Source organism: Hetaerina americana, unplaced genomic scaffold, assembly GCF_022747635.1.
Source record: "Hetaerina americana unplaced genomic scaffold, ioHetAmer1.1.p SCAF_10, whole genome shotgun sequence".
In the NCBI taxonomy this organism is placed as follows: Eukaryota; Metazoa; Arthropoda; class Insecta; order Odonata; family Calopterygidae; genus Hetaerina; species Hetaerina americana.
Window position 1 is genome coordinate 35,107,604 of NW_027286070.1, and position 26,402 is coordinate 35,134,005.

At 35.9% G+C, this 26,402-nt stretch overlaps 2 protein-coding genes across 2 annotated transcripts in view; one reads left to right on the forward strand and one right to left on the reverse strand.

Annotated features, from left to right (window-relative positions):
* Positions 1 to 1,389: 1,389 nt before the first annotated feature.
* On the reverse strand, positions 1,390 to 7,378 carry thoc7 (THO complex 7). Its single transcript, XM_071598945.1, has 5 exons — positions 7,246 to 7,378; positions 7,041 to 7,161; positions 6,561 to 6,873; positions 1,669 to 1,953; positions 1,390 to 1,500 (listed from the first exon to the last, which is right to left on the reverse strand). The coding sequence occupies exons 1-5, from the start codon at positions 7,253 to 7,255 to the stop codon at positions 1,390 to 1,392; spliced, it is 840 nt and encodes a 279-aa protein (XP_071455046.1). The 5' UTR covers positions 7,256 to 7,378.
* Positions 7,379 to 7,689: 311 nt separating this feature from the next.
* LOC139698538 (protein artemis-like) overlaps positions 7,690 to 26,402 on the forward strand; it is a 50,177-nt gene continuing 31,464 nt past the window's right edge. Inside the window, exons 1-7 of the mRNA XM_071597391.1 lie at positions 7,690 to 8,028; positions 8,520 to 8,775; positions 8,876 to 9,138; positions 10,936 to 11,099; positions 11,492 to 11,587; positions 18,566 to 18,712; positions 23,913 to 24,095. Coding sequence (XP_071453492.1) covers positions 7,914 to 8,028; positions 8,520 to 8,775; positions 8,876 to 9,138; positions 10,936 to 11,099; positions 11,492 to 11,587; positions 18,566 to 18,712; positions 23,913 to 24,095 — 1,224 coding nt within the window. The 5' untranslated portion in view covers positions 7,690 to 7,913. The remainder of the gene's footprint in view (positions 8,029 to 8,519; positions 8,776 to 8,875; positions 9,139 to 10,935; positions 11,100 to 11,491; positions 11,588 to 18,565; positions 18,713 to 23,912; positions 24,096 to 26,402) is intronic.

Below are 26,402 nucleotides of genomic sequence, written 5' to 3' on the forward strand. Positions count from 1 at the left end.
GATAAAGGGATGGCAGGAGTCTGAGGGTATCACTTAATCTGTATACGTGGGTTTCCAAAATATTGAAAAATGATCGTGTTTCTTTTTATTTCAATTGTGAGATCCAGGATATTGATTTTATGGTCCACTGCCGATTCCATGGTGAAAGTTATAGATGGGTGGATGGAGTTTATGAATTGTAAGAAAATGTCTTGCTGTCTATCACTGTCTGTCCAGCAGCATAAGATATCATCCACATATCTAAACCAGTATAAAATGTTATTATTGAATTTTTGTTGGACCTCAGAGTGGTCACATTCTTCAAACCAAAACAAGAGCACTCAGGACCAGTGAAACCAGTCATCTTGACAATTGTTGTCAACACTTGCTGTGGTGTAATTCTGTACTAAACCTCTAATAGGTTCAAGATTTGATCTTTTGCTAATAAAAGACACCAGAGTGAGCTCTTTAAATCACCGCAATACATTTATACAAAATGAAAAACTTTTAAGTTCTTATATATGCACCCTGCACAATAGGCAAGTTATCAGTGATGGGGATTGAGAAAAACTTGAATAACTATGTGTATGCACCTCCATCATCAACTTCACTTACCGATTTCAGTGAAGTCTTTGGAAACATACTTTATACAAACATTTTTTACATTTATCCTCCATAAAAGGACCAAGTGTCTTTTGTCTTTAATGGTTTGAGTTCTCAATTATGCATATAAATGAATACTCCTTTTAGCTGGTTTGCAATTATTTTATTGAAATAAAAAAACATCATGAAGGTATCTGACACACTGTCAACAAGAAAAGTTTTTCTTTGTTTCAACAGTGAAAATATAAAATACTTCTGGATTTTGAATGGTAACCTATTACAATGATTTAACAAGAAAGAACCCTTTATCAAATTTAAACACTGGCAAAACTGGGTTGAAAGCTCTGCCCACTAAAAATATGACTGTGTTCACAATTTCACTTGAGGTTATGTATGGGACACTGTTAAACTGATATTTCACTGTCACACAATTCTTCATTCTGGATGCCTGGTCTTTCATTTAGGGAAAGCTGTTATTTGCATGTTGCTCAGCGAAGTCACAGACATGGAAATCAAACATCCGAACTATGGCTTTCAACACAAAAATTCTAGTACTTGGCTCATCATAACAATGAATATTGAGTCATACGTACAGTTCCAAATGAAAATGTGATTGTCTCTTAGAACCTACCGGTGGAATCCTGAGAACACCCTCCTTGGGATTCTGTTACTTTTAACCATGTGTCTGGGACTTAGGAGGTAAATTATTGAAAACACATTTCCATGTTATAAAATGATTCAAGTTCTCAGAAAGTAGTTTGAAATTTGTGTACATAGTGGAATCAAGATGTTGAGAAAAAAATTTGCTTATGATACCAACATGTCTTCCTTTTTAATATCCACTTCAACCTGTGAGTTTCCTGGGGTAATACCTTTAGTGGTATCTGTCATTGCATTACTTGCTTCATCTTCCTCATCCTCAAATGCATCGAGTGATATGTCCATCATGGCACTCACATCCTCTGGCTCATCTTCCTCCTCCTCATCTTCTTCTTCTTCCTCTTCTTCCTCCTCTTCTGGTGTCGTCCCCTCCTCACCCCCACCACCCCCTCCCCCTCTCCTGCTGCTCCCACTACCACTACCCACCCCCTCTCCTCTGTGGCTCCTCTTCCCGCTCTCATCCCTTCTTTGCTTTTTACTCCCACCTCTCCTTCCACTCCGCCTCTTTGTGCCCCTCTTCTCAGACAGCGAGTCCAGTGCATCTCCTTCTAACTTGGGTGTTGCAGAGCTGGATCGGCCATTTCCTTGGTTGGGGCCACTTCCTGATGTGCCCTCGTCCAGCATACTTTGGAGCTGGTGAATGGTGGCTACTAGCACATGGAACTGCTTCCGCCTTACATCAAGCTTGCAGTCAAGCATCTCCCTTGTTTCCTGAAAGCAGTCATAGGCACTTTTGGTCATTTACATCTATTACCCACTATAGTTAAAGTACAGTACATGGGAAATGTGTTCATGATTTTACTCAACATGCATACATGAATTCTTATTTAAAAATATCAAAGATGCTACCACATTCACTGGAATCTAATATGACAAGTTTGTCACAGAAAATTACAAGTCTTCTTCAAGTTTAAATTGAAGCGTAATTGGTGTTTCTCCAATGTGTTGTAAAGTAAATGTACATATGTATGATGAACACATTCATAGCATTGCATTCTATATGAGTATACTCCATCAAATAATGATACAAACAGCAAAATTCTGGCACAAAATGTTCTGGTTCTACATTTATATAAAAAAAAGGTTAACTTATATTTAGTGACTATGGTATTAGTTAAATAACCACTAGATAATTTGGTCATAAATATTTTATCAATTACAAAATTTAGCCAAATATCCAGAAGACACTGCAAATGCACTATTTTATTCTTTTTTTAAAGGAAAGTTCTAGATTGTCTTGATTCATAATTTTAGTCTCTCTTATTCAATACCATCTTTTAAGCACCAAATGTAAGCAAATATCCTATCTTTGAATATATTAATTCCTCTTTTTCTAGATTTTGCCACATGCAAGATGGGTGGGTCCCTGATATTTCACATCTCAATTAAATTAATGAAAAGCTCAATTCTCCAGAAATGCAGGATATATGTATATTCTCCGTCCCATGGACTAAAACTTTGATGCGTTAGAAGGGCTTCTGCATTCCAATGATCCCTAGATCTGAGCAAGTGGGAGTAATGGTAGTTATTCCAGGTAGCCCATACCGGATAGGTCAAGGGATAGGAGTCAGACAAAAGGTAGTCTGTGCAACGTCTGTTCCTCAATGAGGCTGCTGTAAAGGCATCTGACCTCAGTTGGGCGGGCGGCTATTTATAGTGTCATGTCAAACACACTGTTGAGGAAGGCAAAGGGAAGCCACCTCAATTATTCATGCCAAGACTTTTATGGTGGACAATGTACAGAAAATGAGTCTCGGCAATAATGAGACTCAGCCCAATAGACTGTCATGTCCAGCAGCAGGGCAGGCAAGGGTTCCGCGGTAATCTCCCAAAATCCTTGCAAAGAATAAGTATTACTGACAACAGCAGCACAGAATATGGAGAAAAGGTCGGAATTTGATAGAATAGGAATTTAGAACGTAAAGAGTTGAGTACAGAAAAATTGGAGAATATAAGGCGAGAGATGGAAAGAGAAAATATAGTTGTTTTAGGTCTATGCCAGGTGAAATGGAAGGATAGCATGGACTACTGGAATCATGGTTTAAGAGTAATATAGAGCAGAGGTTATGAGAGGCAGCAAGGGATCGCAATAATATTGAATAAAAAGGTAGGAAGAATTATGTTGAACTTAGAGAAAGTAACGGCTAGTATATTACTTACAGAAGTAAAAGCAGAACCGATGAACTTGGTCATAGTTCAGGTATACATCCTCCCAAGCAATCATAGGGAGGAAGAAATTGATAGGGTATGTGATCAATTAAAGGATGATTACAGATGTTCCAAGAGGGAAATATTTGACAGTGGTGGGGGGATTGAAATGCAATGGAAGGGGAAGAAAGAGATGGTAGTGAGGTGGGGGGACGACAGCTTAGGAACTAGGAATGACTCCGTGGAGAAAGCAATAGTGTTCTGCTGGAAACAGGTATTAATCCAAATAAAAATAAGGTTTAAACATCACAATTGGTGCATATATACATGGAAAATTCCTAATGATTCAGAAATATATCAGCTAGACTATATTATGTTCAGGCTTAGGGTTAGGAACAGCATGATCGATTCACAGTTTCCCAGGAGCGGATATGGACTTTCAAAATAATTTAGTAATTATGAAGTGCAGCATCGGATTCAAAAAGATAAAGAAGGTAAGAAGGCAGTTTAGGAAATGGAATATAGAAGCATTCACTGGACTGCCTAGGAAGAAGCATCATCAGGTTGTGGAAAAAATTATGAGTGAGGAAACAGAGCAGGGTACCATTGAGAAAGAATGTGAATATATCAAAAGAGGAATATCAGAGGCTGCAAAAGAAAATACTGTTACTAGGAATAGGGAACCATGGATTACGGATGAGATAATTAGGAAGATAAATGAGAGAAGGAAATGGAAGATTATACGTGCAGAGTTAGGTAGAAGTAAGTATGGAGTTAATTGAGAAGGGTAACAAATAAAGCAAGCATGATGAAAGACACTGTGAGGATATGGAAAGTTTGCAGAGGAAGGCTGAAATTAGGGCACAACACAAAAAGTTTAAAATACTATCAGGAAGTAAGAAGGGAAAACTGCGTTAACAGTTAAATATAAGTCGGGTAAAATAATATTTAAAATGGAAAAGATTCCACAGAGATGGAAGGAATACATAGAAAGAGAATATCATGTAGATAAAGATAGCTTAGCTCCAGGCATACTTTATAATGCCCTTCAGTTCTCATTTACAGAAATGAAATGAAAGAAGGCTGTGGGGGTAGACAGCATTCCTGTGGAACTACTTAAAGATTTAGGAAAATGTGAGAGGAAGAGTCAATATGAACTAAGTTGTAGCATCTATGAGGAAGGAACCTGGTTGGAAGACTTAGTGACATTAGTGTCAGTCACTATTCCAAAAAAGGTAAAGGCTACATTATGTAAGGACTCCTGAACAATAAGTTTGATTTCACATGCATCTAAAGTGGGTCTCAGGATTATCCACTAAAGAATAGAGAGTAGGACCAATGATAACTTAGGGGATGCTCAGTTTGGGTTTAGGAAGGGGAGAGGTGCATGTTATGCCATTGCAGTAATGAGATCGCTAATCGAGAGGAATATAGAATACAATCAGGATATATTTACCAGTTTTGTTGATTTTGATAGAGTGAATTGGAAAAACTAACAAATATATTCCAGAAAACAGGAACACATTGAAGAGATAAAAACTAATCTGCAGCCAGTACATGTCTCCGACAGCTCATGAGCAAGTAGGGGATGGAAAGTCAGGCTAACTTAGGTAGAGGAGTAAGACATGGTTGTCCATTATCATCTGCGCTTTTAAATGTACATGTGGAGGCAACAATTAATAGGCAAGGGAAGAACTGAAGAAAGGAATGAAAGTCAGGGTGGAATTCCTAAATTCGGTAAAATTTGTTGATGACCAAGCCAGCCAAGGGGTTGCAAGCATTGCTGAGGGAATTGAAAATTTAGTGGGATAGATATGGGATGAGAATAAATATAAATAACGAACAAGTTATGCAGTTTTCCAGAGAGAGAAGGGCTAAGTTAAACATAAAAATAGGCGGGTAAAAAGTATTGCAGGTGGAACAGTTTACTTATCTTGGAAGTATTTTGGACCAAAATGGTCAAAGTATTGGGGACATAGAAGAATTGTATTAGGCAAAGAAAATTTCACCAGGACTAGAAAATTGATGAAAGGGATGCTAAGTAAGGATGTCAATAAAAAGCTTTAAAAACTTTGATATGGAGCATAGTTATGTACAATGCAGAAAAATGGCCACTGAAAAGGATGATGAGTGTAGATTTGAGACTTTTGAAATATGGGTGTAGACAATCATGGAGTAGTCGAAGTGGACAGAAAGTAAAACAAAGGATGAAGTGCTAGATATGGTGGGGGAGGAGCGAAGTTTGTTGGGAGAAATCATAAGGCAACAAGACAGATGGATGCAGAGCATAATGATTGGCAACTGGACGTTGAAGATTGTGATGGTGGGGAGAATGTTATGCAAGAGAGGAAGGGACAAAAATAAGAGAGGCATGTTGGGTCGTGTTTTGTTAGGAGAGATAACAGAATTGTTGTAGCTTGTGCCCATCTAAAACCTACCTTAACCAGTAGATTACCTATAACAACAATGTACATTCTATAATGAAATATTTTGATGCGTGTAATATTTAGAAAAAATTATGTGAAGCAACCCTTGTTAATTTATCCTCTGACAATAATCAAATGAACTTCAACAAAGAAAAGTTAGGAGCAGATCACATACTTTTTCAATTTCACAATTAAAATGTTATCATCTCATCAACAATGTTATGACTCCAACTTCATATTAATGATATTTGTCAACATAAGAATTTAAAGGATCGTAGCCTGGAAATGTGCTTATGTAGGGTGTGGGATCCAGCCCAAATAATCCCCTGATAGAGACAGAAAATCTGACGCAATGGAAACCAGAAAGTTCATACATTTTAATTTGATAGAGTCAATATATTGACAACATAATTCATGATCACAACTAACGGAATGGGTGGCATGAACTCTTTAAATGGGTGTTATCTTGGTTTGGGAATGAAATCACTGATTAACTAGAAAAACCTCATCATACCATATGTATGTATGTATGTGTGTGTGTATATATATATATATATATATATATATATATATATATATATACACACACATACATATATACATACATATACATACATATACATAAATACATATATATACAATATATATATATATATATATATATATATATATATATATATATATATATATATTTAATTCTATGCTTCTGATCAAATCGCGATACATAAGGAAATTTCTACCAACCTCTAAAGCACGTAATTCTGCTTTGAGACCAGCCAGACGTTTTGCTGTCTCCCTTCGATCAGGCTGGGCTGAAATAACACTGGCCAGAGCATCATAACGTACTCTTTGTCTTCGTACAACTTTGGCTCGAGCAAACTCATCCAATGTTGCGGTGATACCCTCTCTGGCATCAGCTAAACCACGCTCAACACTTGCAGACAAGAGTTTATAGTTGTTCACTTCAGCTTGAGCGGCACGTGCCACAAGACGACTTCTGGCTAATGCACATTCAAATTGGCAGAGCTGAGCCAGCATACGATCTAAAGTTACCTGACTGTTGAAAAAATAAATTGAGAATTGCAATTATGTACATGTTTGAATCACAAGTTCCAAAATTGTATAAGTTTTCGCTTGTAATTAGGAAATACAGAGTATGCGTAGTACTGACGAAACTTAGTAACACGGAGCCACAAGAATACCCCTTACAAACTAAGCACAAACCTCTCGGAAGGGATTTCCGTTGTGTTACACCATTTTATAAAAGTTTTGAGAAGAACGTTTAAGCGGCGATCATCCCCTGTGCCATCACCATCGATTAAAAGTCTTCGTCTAATGACTTCTTCTGCAAAGTGAAACAAACATTAAGAAAACATGAAAAGTTATACCCTTTTATTATTTATTCTGTTAATATATATAATATACTAACCGTCCGACATGTTAAGTCCTCCAAAGAAGCTGCCACATCAATGCTTGGTATGACTTTTTAAATTTTCAAGGACTAGTACATTTTCTTTATTTACAGACATTCATACATACGCTAAGATACAAATAATCGGCTCCACAACACATTACAGCACTTAGCCAGGGTTGCCAGTTTGTCATTGTCTATGGTTTTCGATTTATTTAATGGACTATCGATAGCTTGTTCCGAGCTTATTACTATTCACTTACTGTATTTTAAGGGTTAATAGTCATTTCAAAAATTTTAAAAGTAACTTTAATGAAGAATTATGTTTCAGCTTTGACTGAAATTGTATGTCGTTCATTAGCTTTTAAGCAAGCGATCAACTCGATTCAATAGTATTGTATTGGTAATAAGCCGTCTTTGCGATAGGTCAACAAATGATCTCTGGCGGGTTGCGAATTTTGGTTAAGGGGGCATGTCTTGAAGTTGTGTTATCTTATTAATGTTAAGTTTTCTGTTGAACTCGTGCAGGTACACTCCTGTCACTTCCGAGGGAGAAAAATATAATTCGAATGAATGCTGCGGTGAAGAACGAATTAATCAAACTACAAATTTGTCGTGTGTTATAGTTCAGGGAACATTTTTCTGATGAAAGGTGCTGTTTTAATTTCCTCTGAATATTCCTAACAATGAGCATATTCAATGGAAAATTGGATGAAATTCCAGAAATTACTATCGACAGATTTGACGGAGAGAAGAATCTTAAAGAATCGACAGCATACTTTCTTACTCATTTTCATTCAGGTAAATATTCATTTGTATATTGCGTTGCACACTTGATTGCTTTGACACAAAAAAGTATCAGACGTTTAAAACTTATATTTTAGAAATTTTGACTGACAGTAAACAATTCTACTAGACTAGCAAGTATACTAAGTAGTAGCGGAAGATTTTGAATGTGCCTCTTCTAAGAATGAAATGTGTATGATAACTTTTCTTTCCCTACGAGCTATTACTTCTCCTCACTGAATGGTCGTATACTAATCCGTAGTTCTCCTGTTTACTGGGACGCACGAAACTATTAATCAATTATCTCAAAAAATGTCTCGTATTTCCATAATTTTTTTTGTAAATCTGAGTTCTTTTCATTTATCTGTTCAGGAGTAACGTACATAAGTCTGTGTTTCCTTGCACGTCTAGAAATGTCCTAAATAATAGATATGGAATGAATGTACTACATTGAGTAATTAACTCACTGTGTGTGTAGATAACTTTCGGTATATTATTTTCACCAGATCACATGAAAGGACTTGACACGTTGGTCTTCAGGCAAGCATTATTAGAAAGAAATGATGTTTACCTCTATACGAGTGAAATCACGCGCTGCATCATGAAAAATCACTCTCGATATCATCTTTTAATACCTAAAATTAAACCACTTCCATCTGTTGGATGTAAACTTTTGAGCATTCCATCATTAATTGATGACAGTTCACATAGAGATTTGCAAGTGACGCTGATTCCAACTGGACATTGCCCGGGATCTGTAATGTGAGTGTTTTATTTTTCTTGCGTACATAATCGTCACGTGCACCATATATGTATTTCAAGGTATTAATTCATAAATTCTGTTTTTTACGTTTTTAACTAGGTTTTTCTTCGAACTACAGCAAGGCAACATTCTTTATACTGGCGATTTCCGACTCTCCCGTGACAATATTTGTACCCTTTCGGATTTGCATCATAAAGATGGAACGCCAAAGGAAATAAACGCTCTCTATGTAGATGCCACATACTTCGATGATCTATACCCTATATTTCCGAAGAGGGAGGAAAGTGTTGAAAAAATATTCAATTTAACTAAAGATTGGCTGGAAAAATGCCCCCACAATGAAGTTTTGCTTGATACTGCAGGTTAGTAATGCACATATAACGTTGAAAATATGAACTCCTTACTATATTTTTTAGAGATGCTCCTGAGTAGTTAATGGTGAGTACATGAATAATGCCTAGTACATGGCACATGAAACTCTATTTTCAGTGCCTGGCAATTATTTCAACATAACAGCAGCCGTAATGAGCTGGAGACTTCATGTCATGTATCATAACAACGTGTTCTGGCGTATCTTGTTAAAATGAACCGTAAAAAATGTTTCATTCTACCGTCTTCTTAACATTGTTTAACAACATTCGTGAAATACATTTTTAGAATATTTCATGTGGGTTTTAGGGCAATACAGAGCACATAAACAGATGTTCGCTTCAATTCACTAGTAAAATCTTCTCCAGCTGAATATGTAATTAACTTATGCATAATCATACCCTTCATGTCACACTTTTCTGTAGTAGGCAAAGTAAAATATATCTCATTGTAGGGTTAATTGGTAAGTTTTAATTTCTTCCATTTTACTCCATTCATACATGTCCCTTTCACCTATTCTATTGATATGTTCTTTTATTAATGCTCCTGTGTTGTTCCTTCGATTATTACTGCTATGTAATATATTCCTTGCCTTGGTTTTCATCTGCCATGAATCCCAATACTTGATCTGATCCTGCTAAGTCCTGGTGCATAAAACTATTTGTGTGGTGTCTTATCGTCACATTTTTTGAAATTAGAAACAACATTTTTTAGAATGTTGAAAATGGTATGCCAGGGCTAGGGCCTCTTTATCTTAATATGTTGTTAGATTCATCTGCACCTATTCTATCTCTGATCCCAACTCATTGATTCTAACATACATATGTTCCCTTAATGCCACTCCCTCTCCCTGGTTTTGGTTCTGTTAAGAAAAGCCTGGTATTGTTATAAAAGGAACTTACTCTATCTTATTAAGTTCTTCCGCAATGCCTAGTCTTTATTTACTTCTTTTGCTTCTCTAATGTTCATTTATCATTCATGCTTTTCTTTTGTTGAAACTTGTACTGTTCTTCATCTCAAGAGTTTCTTCAGCTGTATTAATCCACAGCTTTTGTGGTCTACTTTTCTCTCTTATATGAACAAGTTTATTTGACTCTCATCCATTGTAACAGCATGAGCAAACCAGAATTGTACACTTCTTGCATTGGTGTCAATCTGGTGCATCCACACAAAATTCTTTTATGAATCAAACATTCCTCAGGTGGTACCTCCTCTACTGGTGCCTTATCTTTCCTATTTTTGCAACCAATCCTCCAAGATGAAATTTTGCAGCCAGTTACTTAGTACCACTACATTTAGGTGACCTTTATGTTAATCCTGACACAAGTATTTCTTCCATACAGCTGTGTGGGTAGAGACTTTAACTTTGCCATTTTTGCTGCCTTAAGCCAACAATTAATTTTTCGATGTACTTGATATTCTGCCAACAACTTTTTTTTAAATCTTTTATCTATCCTACCATCTTTTCAAACAGTGCCGAAAGAAAAAAATCATTCTCTTGTTCTATTATTTCACTACTTCAGTTTACAATCATTCTACCTATTCTCTTTATCGAAAAAATAATTAAATACTTTCATTTGGTTGTGTTTATTTTCAATTTTATTTTCTCATATACTCTGCTGAAATGATGCAGTGAAGTTTGTATTTAGATTTAAAAGTTGAAACCTTTATTAATGTACAGTATAAGATTTCCTAAAATATGCTTGCTTCAATCAGAAAAACTTTCAGGAGGCATGTTTTAAATGTTTTTTAATTTTAAAAGTTTAAATATATATCTTGTTATTTTTCAGCAAATTATGGGTATGAATACATTTTTGGTGAGCTAAGAAAAAAGCTTGGAATGAAAGTACATGTGTCAAGAGATAAGGTAAATACCCTAAGGAATGTAAAGGAGATAAATGCAGCCATAACTCATGATAGACGTGAGACCAGGATTCATGCTTGTGCCTACCAGGTATTGTTGTATTTTATACAAACACAAAATGTTATCTGCATATCAGTACCAATAATTCACTTTTTCAAGCAGGGCTGGTCAGTGTGGAATAATTTGTTTTCAAAATTAATGGCAAATATTTCTTATAACAAGGTGAGAGAGATGAGCCGGTGGCTGTTCCTTCTGTTTTGGTCTGGCTAAGAAACACTTTACTAATTCCCTCCCCTTAACCTCCCTGGACCACTCTTCTACCTCCTATTACCCTTACCCCCACACTCCAATGAAAATGTGAATTTACTAGGGCTGAATTTTCAAATCTTATCTATGTAAAATTAATTCTATAAGTGTTAGAATATGGAGGATAGATAAGTAATTTGATCCATTTGTATTGACATATTATTATTTTTCTACAGAGAACACTTCCATCAGAATGCAGAGGATTGGGCGATAAAAAGTTTTTGACATTACGTTTATCCTGTATGTGGTATGAAAAGAATTACGCGGCTAAGGTGAGTTGGCTACTAGTTGCATTCATCATTAGTTGCATTAGAGTTACCTCAGTTACGTACTCAGTGGCCGTTAGAATTTTCTGCCACTTAAAAGTTTTCATAATAATTCTTATTTATCATTAGATGCTTACATACCACAATATGTAATATAAAAATGTTAAAAACACAATACAGCAACCTCTAAATGGAAATATACATTTTACTTGAAACCAAATCATTACTGTCTGTCTCAAGAGTGAGTGGGAAGGTAGGTTCAGTTAGTATTGTCAATTTACTTGAAGGTGTTACGCTGTAACAAAACCTAGGTTGTAAATAAAACTTTTCTCCGTGGAAAAGTCTAGTGTCTTCTTTCATCATGGGTAGTAATTGTTTGGCAATTCTTTGATTGCGAATAACTACAGTATATAATTGCTCTGTGATTTGAATGATTTTTTTCAATGCCACTAGCCTGCCTAATTATGTTCTCTTGTGTCATCACTTATTTATGAATTTGTATTTCTGGAATGATGGCGGTACAAAATGCAAAATGGTGTCATGGTATAGTTAACATTCATTTAGATGCTTAAAAAAGTCAAAACCCTCAATATAGGAGAGTGGTCCCAGAAGTACCCGACCCAACAAAGAAAACACACAAATTTTGGTAAAAAATGTATTTATTTTTCAACATCATCTCCTTTCAGCTCTGTACACTTTTCCCAGCCATGTTCAATAAGTTCGATACCCTTTTTACAACAAGAACTGTCTTGCTCCTCAAAATAGCTATTATCTGCCGACATCACTTCTTCACAGTTGAAAAATCTTTGACCACCAAGCCATTATTTCAAGTTTGTGAAAAGAAATTGATCTGGGAGGACAAAATCTGGCAAATAGGGTGCATGAGGTAGCAATTCAAATTTTATTTCATGAATTTTGGCCATTGCAATAGCATATTTGTGAGCTGTTGCATGGTCTTGATGAAACAACTCTTTCTTCTTAGCACAATGAGGCCACTTTTGCTTGATTTCTTATCTAAGACGTTGCAATAAGTTCGCATAATACTTGCCGTTGATAGTTTTCCTTCTTCAAGATAGTCAATGAAAAATATCACACACTCGTCCCAAAAAACCAACGCCGTGACCTTTCCTGCAGATGAAACGGTCTTTGTCATCTTTGGAGCTGGTTCTCCTTTTTGAATCCATTGTTTTGATTGCTATTTAGTCTCGGGTGTGAAGTATTGGACATCATGGAGTTTCATCTATGGTTATAAAACAGCGGAGAAATTCTGCTTTGTTGCTGTGAAACTTTGCTAAACACTCACTCTGTGAATTTTATTCACCATTTCTGGAGTCGTCACCTCATTTGGTCAAGAAATGCGATGCTCGTCTTGACAGCTTCGTTTTAACTCTGCTACCCAATGTTTTACTGTTGTAAACAAAGGAGCAGACTCACCCAGAGTAGAATTCAGTTCAGCTTTTATATTGTTTGGGCTGAGGCCATTCATATATAAGTTTTGTATCGCATAACGTTGACCAATTTTCTCTATTTTCACAAATTCACTGAAAACGTTCACTATTGATGACTACCAAACAAATATCACATTATGTAGCTCCTTCAAACTTGAAACATATGCTTTATAGATTGCATAATTTCCAATACAGTGATATTTTTCAAACAACTATGGCCATCTCTCGGTCAGGCCGGCTACTTATGGGTAATAAATAGCAGGATAATCAATCTAACGTAATCAGGATTTTTAGTAAGCTGAAATTTTAAAACAATTTCTATTTATTAATTATGCATGGGAACTTGGTACAAAGAGCATAATTTGTTCCAGAATCTTTCTTGTTAAACAAAAAATTAATTATTTGAATCAAATTTTCCCGTCTTAATAAATATAAGATGTGATAATGCGTTCTGTGCCAGAAAAAATAAAATAATTTACAGGACTTATTCAAATAATATTGCATAAGCATTGTTTAGGATTGTGAATCAACTTCATCATTTTTTATTTAATGGAATGAAGCTGTTAGGAATATGAATTAATTTCTTAGAAAGCGAAAAGAATTGAAATAATTTTTATTCATGATACAATCTTAATTCTGTATAATTAGAAAGCTCTCTGGAGAACTTTGTTTTTGCCGACAATTTACAATTTTGTGGATGTGCAACACAGCATGATCATTAAATTAATTTGCAGCATGCATAGCAACTGCATTATTATGGTTATGCTTCAAAATGGATGATGCAACATGTCCTTATTACCTTTAGCCGTCACATTTAGCCTGCTCTATTGGACTATACACTTTTTGATGATTTGTCGAGTTCTTAATGGTAAAAAAATAAGGATTTTATTTTCAAATATTCTCCTACATTGGCTCAAAATGGCAGTAGGAGATGGTCTTTGATTGGCATGTGGCCAGTCAAGGCATTCTCTTCTGCTGTTAAAGAGGGTTGCTTCAGCATCTTTTTCCAGAAGAGACCATGCACATCGAAATGACTTGTGACATTGAAAAACCTGTTGCATCAGCTGGCCCTCCCTATCTTCCAGCTTCTTTAAGTCTGTGATGAAGTTTGGTACTGCCTTTGAGTCTGAGCTCATTGCTTCATCATGTCTCACAATGCTGTGGTTGCCAATTTTTTCCTTAAACTTATTAAGTCATCCTCAGCTTTCCTTACATACTTCTTCTGAAACCATTGTTGATCCTGGCATCTACTCGGAGAGGTAGTCAAAAATCACTTTCATTTTTTCATAAATGATATCCTTGTTAATAGCATCACCTTGCATTACTTTTTGTTTTTCCAGATGAGGACTAAGTTTTCCACATTGTTGAAAATTCTTAACCGTTGTATTAATATTCTTGTCAATCCCTTTGAAGCATGTAACTCCTTAATTTTGTCCTTGTTCTTGAAGTAAATGAATATTGTAGATGCAAAAATTACAAAGTGTAAAAATCATTCATCTTGACTGGAATTTAAACGCGGATCCCTCGATGTCCGGCCGAGTGCTTTAGCCAGTTAAGCTATTGAGGAATGAAATTTGTTGTCTTAGGCGTAACTTTATGGAATTTGCATAACATATTGAAATGTAATGAAATAATTGACTTTGTAATTCCACACACTTTATTTAGAAACTTTCTAACGCAGTTAGAAATTTTGAAATGTGTCCGTTGGAAAGATGATCTTGCCAATGAAATTACGTATCCCTCCCACTCCCCACTCCTAGACCTACCACTCTTCTAAATCAAAAATGTAATTCTCTTTTCTTCCCAGCTACATTGTAACCTTTTTACCCCTCCAACCTCCCGCTCTGACCAACCCCCCCCTCCTATAATCAGAAGTTATATATAGCCAGCGTGCTTCTATGAGGACCACCTGATGATGACGTTCAACGTCGAAACCTGGTCGTGTTTTTAAATAAAGTGTGTGGAATTACAAAGTCAATTATTTCATTACATTTCAATATATTGAGGAATGATTTTTATGCTCTGAAATAGGTGCATTGAAATGCATATTAGTGGATGACTCCTTGAAAAGTTACTGTTATGGCATCTCCTGCAATTTCTTGGAATTTGTCAAATTGTTCATGTTGACTGATTATCTAAGAATGCTACACAAGGTACATGGTCTGTTCTAAAGGTTACGGAACTTTTGGAATAGTGCACCCTTTGTTGGTTTTTAATCTTTTTGAAGGTGTTCTGTTTGTGGAAACTCCCGGATTAGCCTCCTTCAACCACTTTGTTGATATCTTATTTTGTTGATTAGTTATGGCTGTTTATGAAGGGGTGTCCATGGAGTGTGGTGAAAAATTGGATCCACAGAAATGAGCTCTGAAGGAGCAGTGTTGCTCTGTGAAATTCTGCATGAAACTCTAAAAATCTTTCACAGAAAATTTTCAGTTGATAGCCAAGTTTTATCGTGAGGATGCTTTGAAATGTATCGTGTGGTATGAGTGGTTTGCCCTGTTCAAAAAGGGGTGGCAATGTGTGGAAGACAACAAGTATTCCGGAAGACCATCATCATCAGCTGATGACCTTCACATCGAAAAAATGAACAATCTTGTTTGTCCAAATTGACATTTGACTGTCAGACAGCTTGCGGAAGTGCGTGGCCTCTCCATTGATTCATGCTCTGAAATCTTGACTGAAAAATTGAGTATGCATCAAGTTGCCATCAAATTTGTGCCTCGCCTGATGACAGCTGACCAGAAACAACATGGAGTTCAAGTCTGTTAGGAACTGTTTGATTGAGCTGAAGAGGATGAAACCTTCTTTTCTAGGTTCATAACAGGTGATGAGTTATGGGTTTATGGATATAACGTCCAAACAAAAGTGTGATTTTCACAATGGATAGGTGAAACATCCCCCTTCCCAAAAAAACTTGACAAATTCGCTCAAATGTCAAGGTGTTGTTACCTGTTTTTTTCCATGCAAAGGGGGTTGTGACTCCAAAATATCTCCTTAAGGCCAGGCAGTCAACATAGAGTACAACCTGGGGGTTATGAAACGCTTAAGAGAGACAATCTGGTGAAAATGGCCTGAACTTTTGAGAGGTGGTGAGTGGTTTTTCACCATGGCAATGTACCGACTCATTCATCTCTCAGAACTTGCAAGTTTTTAGCCAAAACAAGACCACTTTGCTTCCCCACCTACGTTACTCACCAGATGTTGCACGATGTGACTTTTTCCTGTTCCCCATACTAAGTACATCCCTTAAAAGAAAAAAAATTGCCACCATTCCAGAGAAAGAGAAAAATTTGATGGAGGAACTTTGAGCATTCCAGAAGAAGCTTTCAAGGACTGTTCCGAAAAATGGAAACTCTGTTGGTATAAAAGTATGCGTTAGGAAGGAGACCACTTTGACAGAAATCCTGACCAATAATTTTTTTCTAATAAATAAGTTCAGGAACCTTTTGAACAGACCTCGTCATTTACTCTTTTCAGTGATTTTACTTTTCATTTTTATAGTTATTTTAATTATCTCATGGCTGTATTTTAAGAATTGGGACACTTATAAAACTATGCTCAAAATGTCTGTGAATAATACTACAAAGTAAAACTATGCTCATGAATGTGCATACTATAGAAGAAATTACTCTAGTGGTGCACATGTAAATTTAGCAGTGCCTGTTGGATTAAGTTGGGGATAGGAGGTAATAAAAATAGTGTACTCATCAAGAGTACTATCAAAGAAAATGGGAAGGTATCAAGAAAGGGATATCAGAAGCCGCAAAAGAAACTATAGGAACCATTAATGGGAAAAAGACTAGGAAACCATAGATCACGAATGAGATGATTAGAAAGATCCATTAGAAAAGAAAACGGAAGAATGTAAACTCGGAGTTAGAATAAAGGAAGTACAAAAAGTTAAATAATAAATTGAGGCGGGCAACAAATAAAGCAAAATAAGCATGTTGGAAGACGCAGTGCGAGGATATGGAAAATTTGCAGAGGAAGGGTAGAATTCATGCGCTGTACAGCAAAGTTAAATCTTTATTGGGAACTAAGAAAGGAAGATCTATGCTAACAGTTAGGAATAAGGCGGTTAAGATAATAGTTGACACAGGAAAGATCCAAAAGAGATGGAAGGAATATATAGAAGAACTGTGTGGTAAAGAAATTAGGCCAACAAGTTTAGGCATGGAAAAGGAACGTGATGTAGAGGAAGATAGCTTAGGTCCAGGTATACTCAACTATGAGATAGAAATGGCTGTAAAGGAGATGAAGCTAAATAAGGCTGTGGGGGTAGACAACATTCCTGCAGAACTACTGAAATGTTTAGGAAAATGTGAGAGGAAGACTCTATGTAGACTGATTCTTAGTATCTATGAGGAAGGAAACTGGCCGGAAGACTTAGTGAGATCAGTGTTAGTTCCTATTTCAAAAAAGGAAAGGCTATATCAAGTGAAGACTACCGAACAATAAGTTTGATATCCCACACAGCTAAAGTTGTTCTCAGGATCATCAACAAAAGGATAGAGAGTAGGGCAAATGATTATGTAAGGGATGATCAATTTGGGTTCAGGAAGGGAAGAGGCACGTGTGATGCCATTGCATTAATGAGATCACTAATCGAGAGGAATATAGAATACAATCAGGATGTATTTGCCTGTTTCCAGATGGGCAGTTTTAGTAAGAGGTGTCAGGCAGGGTGTCGCATTATCACCGGTGCTGTTCATATATATGTGGAGGAAATGATTAAAGAGGTATTGAAAGAAGTGGAGGTAGGAATAAAAGTGAGAGGGGAATTCGTAAAATCAGTTAGGTTTGCTAATGACCAAGCTCTAGTTTGTCAGTCAGCCAAGGGGTTGCAAGCATTGCTGAGTGAATTGGAAAGTCAGTGCAATAGATATGGGATGAAAATTAATGTAAATAAAACAAGGCTATGTGATTTTCCAGAAAGAAAAAGGCAAAGTTAAATATTGAAATAGGAGGGCAAAACTAGAGTGGGTGGAATAGTTTACCTATCAAGGAAGTGTTTTGGAACAAAACGGTCAAAGCAGCAGAGACAGAGGCATTCACAATGAGGAAGGAGTTAATGACAGGGAAGTTGAGTAAGGATGTTAAGAAAAGACTTGTTAAAACTTCGATATGGAGCGTAGTTATGTATGGTGCAAAAATGTGGTCACTGAAGCAGGTTGATAGAAGAAGATTGGAGGCTTTTAAAATGTGGGTGTGGAGAAGGTGAAATGGACCTTCAGTGGAAATTGTGTTTTGTTTGGAGAGGCAAAATATTTATTTCGTAGTTATGTCCATCCAAAACCTACCTTAACCAGTAGATTATTTCAAAAAATCTAGTATGTAGAGTGTGGATCGCTGATGATATAATGCTTTGCATATTTCTAATATTTATTATCTGAATATTCACAGCCTTACTATATGCATGTTGTGATGGACTACCAAAATGAACTTTAAATTCAGCATGCGCATATCATGAAAATAGCATTTTTAGATAACAGAATAGTATTTGTTTTTTTCTTATCCAATTTCATTTTCTTCATAGGGTGTTATTGCTGAAGATATGTACGAATATACCCGTGTTTGTTATTCTTCCCATTGCTCTAAAGAAGAACTTGTTAATTTTATTGAATACTTTTTACCAAAGAAAGTAGTTGCCTGTGCCATACCACGGGGAAGAACCGCTAATGAGGTATGTATATAATTTGTAATGAGTGAATATTTGTCCATCTTAGAGGATCATTTATATTGATATGTAAATTTTGTAAGTTTATTTTATGCTATATCATCATATGTACCACATTCTATTGCTACTGTCAACTTTTCCCTTAACTTCTCCAGTTTTTTTTGTATTAACTTAATTTTAACCCTGTTGTTAGTGATTTTTCTACTGATAATGCTTAGGTTAACATTTGTCTTGTGAATATTTTTCATCTATTGGGCAGCCATTTAAAGAATTCAACTTCATTATCAGTTTAGTTTGCCCCCTCTAAATTTAATTTGATTTGAAAGGTGACCTCAAGTTTCTTCATGAAGAATGTAGAAGGTGTCTATATAGTAAAAAACCATGTGACTAACTTGTGGCATAAACCGTCCTAAGTATGGTAGATCTAATACAAATAATTTTGGTCATAAACATTCGGGTGAATGATGCAAATAGACCCCTCCCTATGTGATGCATGCAGTCAGATCCACCCCCGAATGCTTGCTGCCAGAACCATCACCAATCAAAATACTGTCGATCCATCATTCCTGCCTTCCTTAGATTTTTCACTACATTCCTCTCTCATCCCCCTTTGTGCCTTATACTTCTTCATTCGTTTTCTTTTCTGTCCATTTTACTGGTTCCATTCTTCTTTACACTGGTATCCCAAAAACCTCCTCATTTTGCACCAAACACCTTGCTTCAATGAACATGTTTCCATTCCATACAAAACCATGTTTTATATTCAAGTGTTCCCTAATCTTTTATAAATATTTGTACTCAGTATCCCTATCATCATTGCCTTTCTTCTCATGAAAGCTTTTTTCATAATGCAGTTTTTCTTCCTTTACTGCTTTGACTATCTTGGTCCAAAACACTTTCAAGTTAAGTAATCTGTTAAACTTGCTCTCGTTGTTGAACTCCAATTTGAGTATCAGAGGTCAAGGAATATTTGGAAAAGAAAATAAAACATTTTTTTAAATTACCCCTTAAAGGGTTTCCTTTGTCTAAAATGTTAGTAATGGAAAATTTAGAATTGGATAATTCACAGGAAATTGTCTTTGGGCATCACTACCTGCCATTTCATTTTGTATGTCAAAAGCACTATCCAAAAAATATATCTTTCCATGGAGGGTGCTATACCCAGAACTACTGTCATTTCTTCTTCAGTATCTAATTTTATGATCAGGACCATAGAATTCATTACATTTACTCAGCAAATAGTTCCTTTTGTCCTTCAATTTCACTCTTTTGTGGTGTGATACTGGCTCCTTCAGTTCCTTAACACAAGAGTAATTATTTTCACATTTGTGTGCATAATACCACAAATTGTGAACTTCCATAGAGCCCTTCTGAAGGATATACATACCCTGAGTGACAACTTCAGGTTGAGCCCAGGAGTCATCATCTACTATGATTATCTGCAAGCCAAACTCATGTTAACTTAATACAAATACTTGTATATCCTAATAGGAAACTGCAGGCATCTGGAGGTTCAACATGTGTCTTCCAAATTTAAGTCCTCATCTCTTTCAAGAATACGAAGCACTAAATACATTTTCCTAAAAGTATACCATGGTGTTAACCAACTTGAAAAATTGAGAAAACCAGGAAAAATCTGTTAATTTCACTTGTATGGAAATTAAGAGACTTTAATGGATGTTCTGGAAAAATTAGTATTTGACATAGTTTATATTGGGAAGTCTTGGCCTATCATTTTGTCATGCATTCAAGTGATGCTCTATATGTTAAATTAAGGTAGGGTTTCCATAAAATTGAAGATTGAATAGGGACGCGGATGAAAGGTTCATGTCAAATGAGCAGTGCTTATGATGGGGTAAAGAGATAGATTCAACCAATTATTTATAATACTCGTGTAACTGCAGATGACTGGTTTACTAGTTAAAATTTTTAAATCTGCCTGCATGACATGCATAAAGTAAGAAAAAATGTCTTTTGCTATCAACAATGATTCATGATTCCTCTAAAACAGGGAATGCATAAAAAAACAGTTGCTGCAAGAAAAACTGAAAACTGCTAAAAAAAGAGGGAACAAGAAAAAAGTCACCTACTCTGTGGGAAGGAATGCCAAAAGGTGGCCAGTGTGCATACATTTTTACCATGCTCGGCATTGGTGCAATTGGTGTGCTGGTTTTTTTGCTGGAAATAGCAGTGAAGATTCTCATAAAAATTAGAAGGGAAGGTATTTTATCAGAAGCCTTGTTCAAAACATAGCCTCTGAGCATATTCAATAATACTATCCAATTTTCCCTGGAAATTAAGGAAAAGAGCTGTAGATATTAGTGAGATAGGGATAGAAACTGGACCTTTTGAGTTAAGATCCAGCAACCCCAAAAGTATAAACAAGGAAGACAAAATAACAAAAGTCAATGAAAAATTCCAAAAAAAATGCTATATTATTGAATTAAAATAATTGAATGGTAAAGCATGAATGCGTAAATTGTAAAAAATATATTTGAGTCAAGTATAAAAAAAGATTATTATTGTTTTTAAATGAAAAAATCAATGATAAACATTTTATAGCCAAATAATTTAACTGATTGTCTTGGAATAAAAAAGTTGTTTATATATCTGAATGAAAATAGGATACTGCTTGTTATTAATTAAAAGGATTATTTGATTTTTTTGAAGTATCAAATAAACATTACACTAAGGCTTTGTGACGTCAGTCTGATGAAGGTTCCATGCTGCTTCCAGGAATTACTGTCATATAGGTTGACTTGTTGGACGTTAGTTTCACACCCAGTCATGGGGGTCAAGTGTGTAACTTTTCTCTCCTGGAGAAACATTAAAAAGTCTTCTTTTCTAGATATCTCCAGATGCAAGTCCATAACTGGGCTAGATAACTTTTTCTGCCATCTGGAAGGTAGAAAAGCCTGAGCTCATAAGAAGTTTATTGAAGATGAGAAATTCTCGTGAGAAGTGCTTTGCGAGCCAATGGAATCTTTCATTACTACTAGTTTACATATTACGTCACCTGAATCCATATTTTGTAGATGAGTATCGCACGGAGCATGAAAGAGTTTGTAAGTTTCATATTTAATAAATATTTTGATAAATAAATTTGTTGAGGATGCTACTGCAACAATCTGCCAGGGTGTTTGCGTAAAAAGGAAGATGAATTCCAAAAAATCCTGCTGGTAGATTCGTATCAACATAGTTATTTTTGTAAGTGGATAATAGGTAATTTGATATTTATGAATCAAATTCATCTTGAAACAAAATTAGAATGCATACACAGCATTAGCCGTTCAGCTAAAAGTTAACGATGGTAAACATGAAAACAAATGTGAAGAAAAGGATAACTTGTAGATCACAAACTATTTCATCAAAACCCGACCAAGCCCATCCCATCACTTTTTGTTGTGTAGAATGAAGGAATAGCTCCTGGGGATCGAGATGGTACGGGGGCTAACATACTGGCTTCCCACCCTGAGGGCGCGGGTTCAAATCCTGGCGGTGTTGAATATTTTTCAGAGGTATCTCGATCCCTACTTGAGGTGCTTTGTGGAGGGCACTTTGAGTGAGTACGCCGTCCGTCGGATGGGACGTTAAACTGCGGACCCCTTGGCGCCTTTCGTAAAGAGTAGGCTAATGGCGACGCCGGGTTTCTCTCCACCCTTCATCCTTTCCTGTCCATCCCCTATGGCGCAAATGACCTTAGCTGTCGGTCGCCTCCCCTAAAAACTACTACTACTAGGAATAGCTCCTTCCACATTTTAATCCTCTGTAAATATTTAAGTATTGAATTTACCCACTCATAGTAATATTATATTCCATCATTTTACCACTGAAGAAAAGCAGGGAATGTGTTATTGGTTTATCTTCAAGTAAGACTGCAATATTTTATGTAGTTGAAGATTGGCCGGCACAAATCATGGTGAGATGGCCTGAATAGACAGTAATATTTGATTTTAAAAACCTTAGTGAATTCTGATTTAGGCTCTGAATTGGTAGTTTGAAAATACTGTAACTTTTGAAAGATAAATGAGAGGCAATAGGGTAGGTGTGTGTGTTATACAATTGATTTAGGGAACTGCATCTTTTGTGTCGTAAAAATGCCACTGCAATGCCTTTTGAAAATCCATGAAGGATACAAATACAATCTAATTTTACACTCATGTTCCTTTCTACTGATGGCTTCATTATTCTATGGCATCATGTGCATCCATCCCATTTCTAAATCCAAACTAATAATCTCCTAAGTACTCATTTCCTCTTTTCTTCATTCTTTTATTGATGATCCTAAAGTAATACCCATGCTTAGTTTGAAATCTAAATTATACTCTCAGGGTTCTTAAATGCTGCTGCTTTTCCCTTTTTTGAAATGGGAGTTAATACTGATGTAACAAGCTCTACTGGTCAAATTGCTATCTCATGAATGCTATGAATGAACCCATAAAAACTCTTTTTTCTTAATATCCTAAATTCATGAGTATTTCTACAGGAATATTATCTATTCCCACAGCCATCTATGATTTCATTTCCTTTCATACCTTTTACATGTCACAGTCAAGTATTTTTGCTCCTAAGCTACCATTATGAATGATATATCCCTTTCTACATCCAAACTACCTGGTCTATTACCTTTATCATATAGTTCCTCCATATACTCATTCCATCTAGTCAGATTATGACATTTCTTTTCCTACATGTATATATAGCCTGCCTATTACACCCTGTCTCTGTAAGTTCTCCATTCCTTAGCACTGCTTTTTCCTTCATATTTTTTGTACAATTAGTCTCTCACGTCTGTTAATTATTGATTATTCAGGGCTCAGTTTTATAATGCCTTATTAAATCCAATCATTAGGTTATGTCAATGTTTAGTTAACTTGGAGATTACTGACCAATCTGATTTTAAGCAAATAAGATGGTTCATTGGTGAATGTGAAAATTGTAACTATAGGAACATCATGTCAGTCATTGAGCTCTTTAATGTTCAGTTTTGAACTTAACTAGCTGTCATAAAACTGAACTTTGGCCTCAACTTGAGCTTAAGTTTAACCATCAGTTTAATGGGAAACTATAAAATCTGCCTTCAGTGTAGTAAATATTTGCATGTTAGGTTTATAGTATGATTTAACAACCTATATCTTCTTGTAATATGTTATATTTCTTGAGTGTTATTTCTATTGCTACCTCACAAAGACATTGTCCAATATAGGTAGAAAATGAAATAATGGATTTGATACATCAGAAAAGTAAGACAAGTACTGACTCAAGTAGTACTCCAGAGGATTCCCATACAAGTTATGCATTGAAATGCCAGGTCAAGAGAAAGATGATGTCTTCTCCAAGGAAGAAAAGGGCTTTTGTTCCTCTTAGTCCTGATGTTTCAAGTAATGAGGTAAGAGTATTTAAAGTGTTTTCTATGAGCCACCAAAATATGTTTGCATTTTTAGAGGTCTTACATTATAGTGATATAGAATAATCATTGCTATTCCTGCATAAAAAGAGTACATTAACTAGTTTTTATTAAGGATCAGTATTTTTCTTCTTGTTAGCTGCATTATTGTGGCATGGTTCATTCTTGTAAATGATGCTTGCTCCTGCAGCACTTAATAGATGTTTTATGCTACTTTCCTTGGTAGATTTTGAGGAAAATAATGTCATTTCATTGAGGAATTCCATTGATTCCTAAAAACTTTTACCTCTGGTAACCTTATACATATTAATATTCCTATGTAACTTGTGTGATTGGTTTATGGCAAGAGATTTTAGGAAGTGCCTAAGAAAAAGTGGCATCTCAATGTTGTGACTTAAGATGCTAACAGAGTTTAGCAGATGTTTATTTGGGATTTTGTCTGATTTTTGAATTACTGTGTTTTCTCATCGATAACGCGCGCGTTATCTATAAAAAAATGTTCAGATGGTCGAAAAAAATGATGATGCGCGTTATGTAATAGAAATGGAAAAAATCAAAACATAGATGTATTTTTACACACACACATCTGATATGGACGTATTTTTACACACTATATATAATTTTTATGCGCATATATATGTATGTATATGCAGATGCATGGAGTCGCGGTAGTCCAGGGGGTAAAGCGCTGGACTACCGACTGGAGGGTCCCGGGTTCGATTCCCGGGCAAGTCTCTGGGCACCTGCAGCTCCACCCAAGCTATGTGATTTTTCGGGTACCTGATCTTCCTGGGAAACCATACCCGGCACAGGGAAAGGAACTGGCCCCCTACCCTGATTTGCGAATTTCACATGCCATATAGGGCTTAGTACTGGGTGAACTCTACCATCACCTACCAAACCGACCTTCGGGTTGATTACTGTGTTTATGGTATTTTTATACAGATGGGGTGGCATCTGTACACGTTCAAGATAGCTATGAAGCCCTGTGCGCGCGGTATCTATACAAATTCGTGATAACTACAAAGTTCTGGGTGCGGGTTATCGATGGGAAAATACAGTATTTTGACCTTGTCACCTGGATTGTAAATGATGCTTGCAAAAATGGCTTTATTGTATCAGTTTATTCAATTGTTTCCATTGAAATTTTTTTGTGGTTCACCAATGTGATCTTGGATTAACTACTGGCTATGACAATAATAATTTATTGGCCAAATCTGTTTGATGGTATACTAACATAAGGAAAAGGATCAACACATATATAGTTATAGACAATCACAGTCTAGTAAAATGGCAGATAAAAGAGGATAATATAAATAAATAACAAAACCCTAACTCATTATATTAATGGTTATTTTTATGGATGGTATACAAGGTCTGTTTAAAAAAAAATGATGCTGTTTGAATAAATGCTTGATTTTATTAGTTACCCTGAAGTAATGCTTATCGCCTTCAAAATGCACCCGACATTTTACCAGCTTTTGAGTGCTTCCTGGAATGCTTCTTTTTGGATAGCCCTCAAGTCTGTGGTACAATTTTATTGGATGTTTTCAATAGTTTCAAATCGGCACCCCTTCAAGGTGGATTTCAAACTTAGAAAATAGGAAAACATCCATTGGAGCAAGATCTGGAGAGTACGGTGGCTGATGGATCACCAGAATGCTCTTTTTGTCCAAAAATCCAGTAACAATCAATGATGTGTGCACTAGTGTGACATTGTGATGAAAGCACTAAGACTTGTTTTTCCACATTTGTGGTCTCTTCGGCAACATGAGATGTTTTAAGCTTCTCATAACCACTGTATAGTGCTGCCCATTCACTGTTTGTCCTTTGGGGTCATTTTCATAATGAATAATTCCATCCCAAACAAAGAAAACAATCAACATCGCTCTCATTGTTTGATTGTGACATCCAAGGTTTTTGGGTTATGGGGAAGATAGCCCCTTCCACCGTGAAGACTGGTCTTTTTATATCATAACCATAAAACCAGGTTTCATCTCCTGTGATGCTTGTTTTAAAGAAATTTCGGTCATTGTTTGAATGATTGAGGAGTTCCTGGCTGATGTCAAGATTTTTTGCCACTGTTCATCCAGTAACATTTATGGTACAAATTTAGATAATACACATGCTCAAAATGGTGAAATAAAATCAAACCCTAATGTCAACATAATTGGCAATCTTCCCGACAGTTAACCTATGGTTTACTTGCACTTGCAAGTGCAAATTTACATGTTAAACTTGTATAGTTTTGTGAGTAAAGAAATAAAGTATATATGTACAAGGTGTGAT

Coding starts and splice junctions, on each gene's coding strand:
- thoc7 (XM_071598945.1), bottom strand. Junction 1,954..6,560: donor CAGAATTACGTGCTTTAGAG/GTTGGTAGAAAT, acceptor GACTGCTTTCAG/GAAACAAGGGAGATGCTTGA. Junction 1,501..1,668: donor GGAGCCACAGAGGAGAGGGG/GTGGGTAGTGGT, acceptor GATGCATTTGAG/GATGAGGAAGATGAAGCAAG.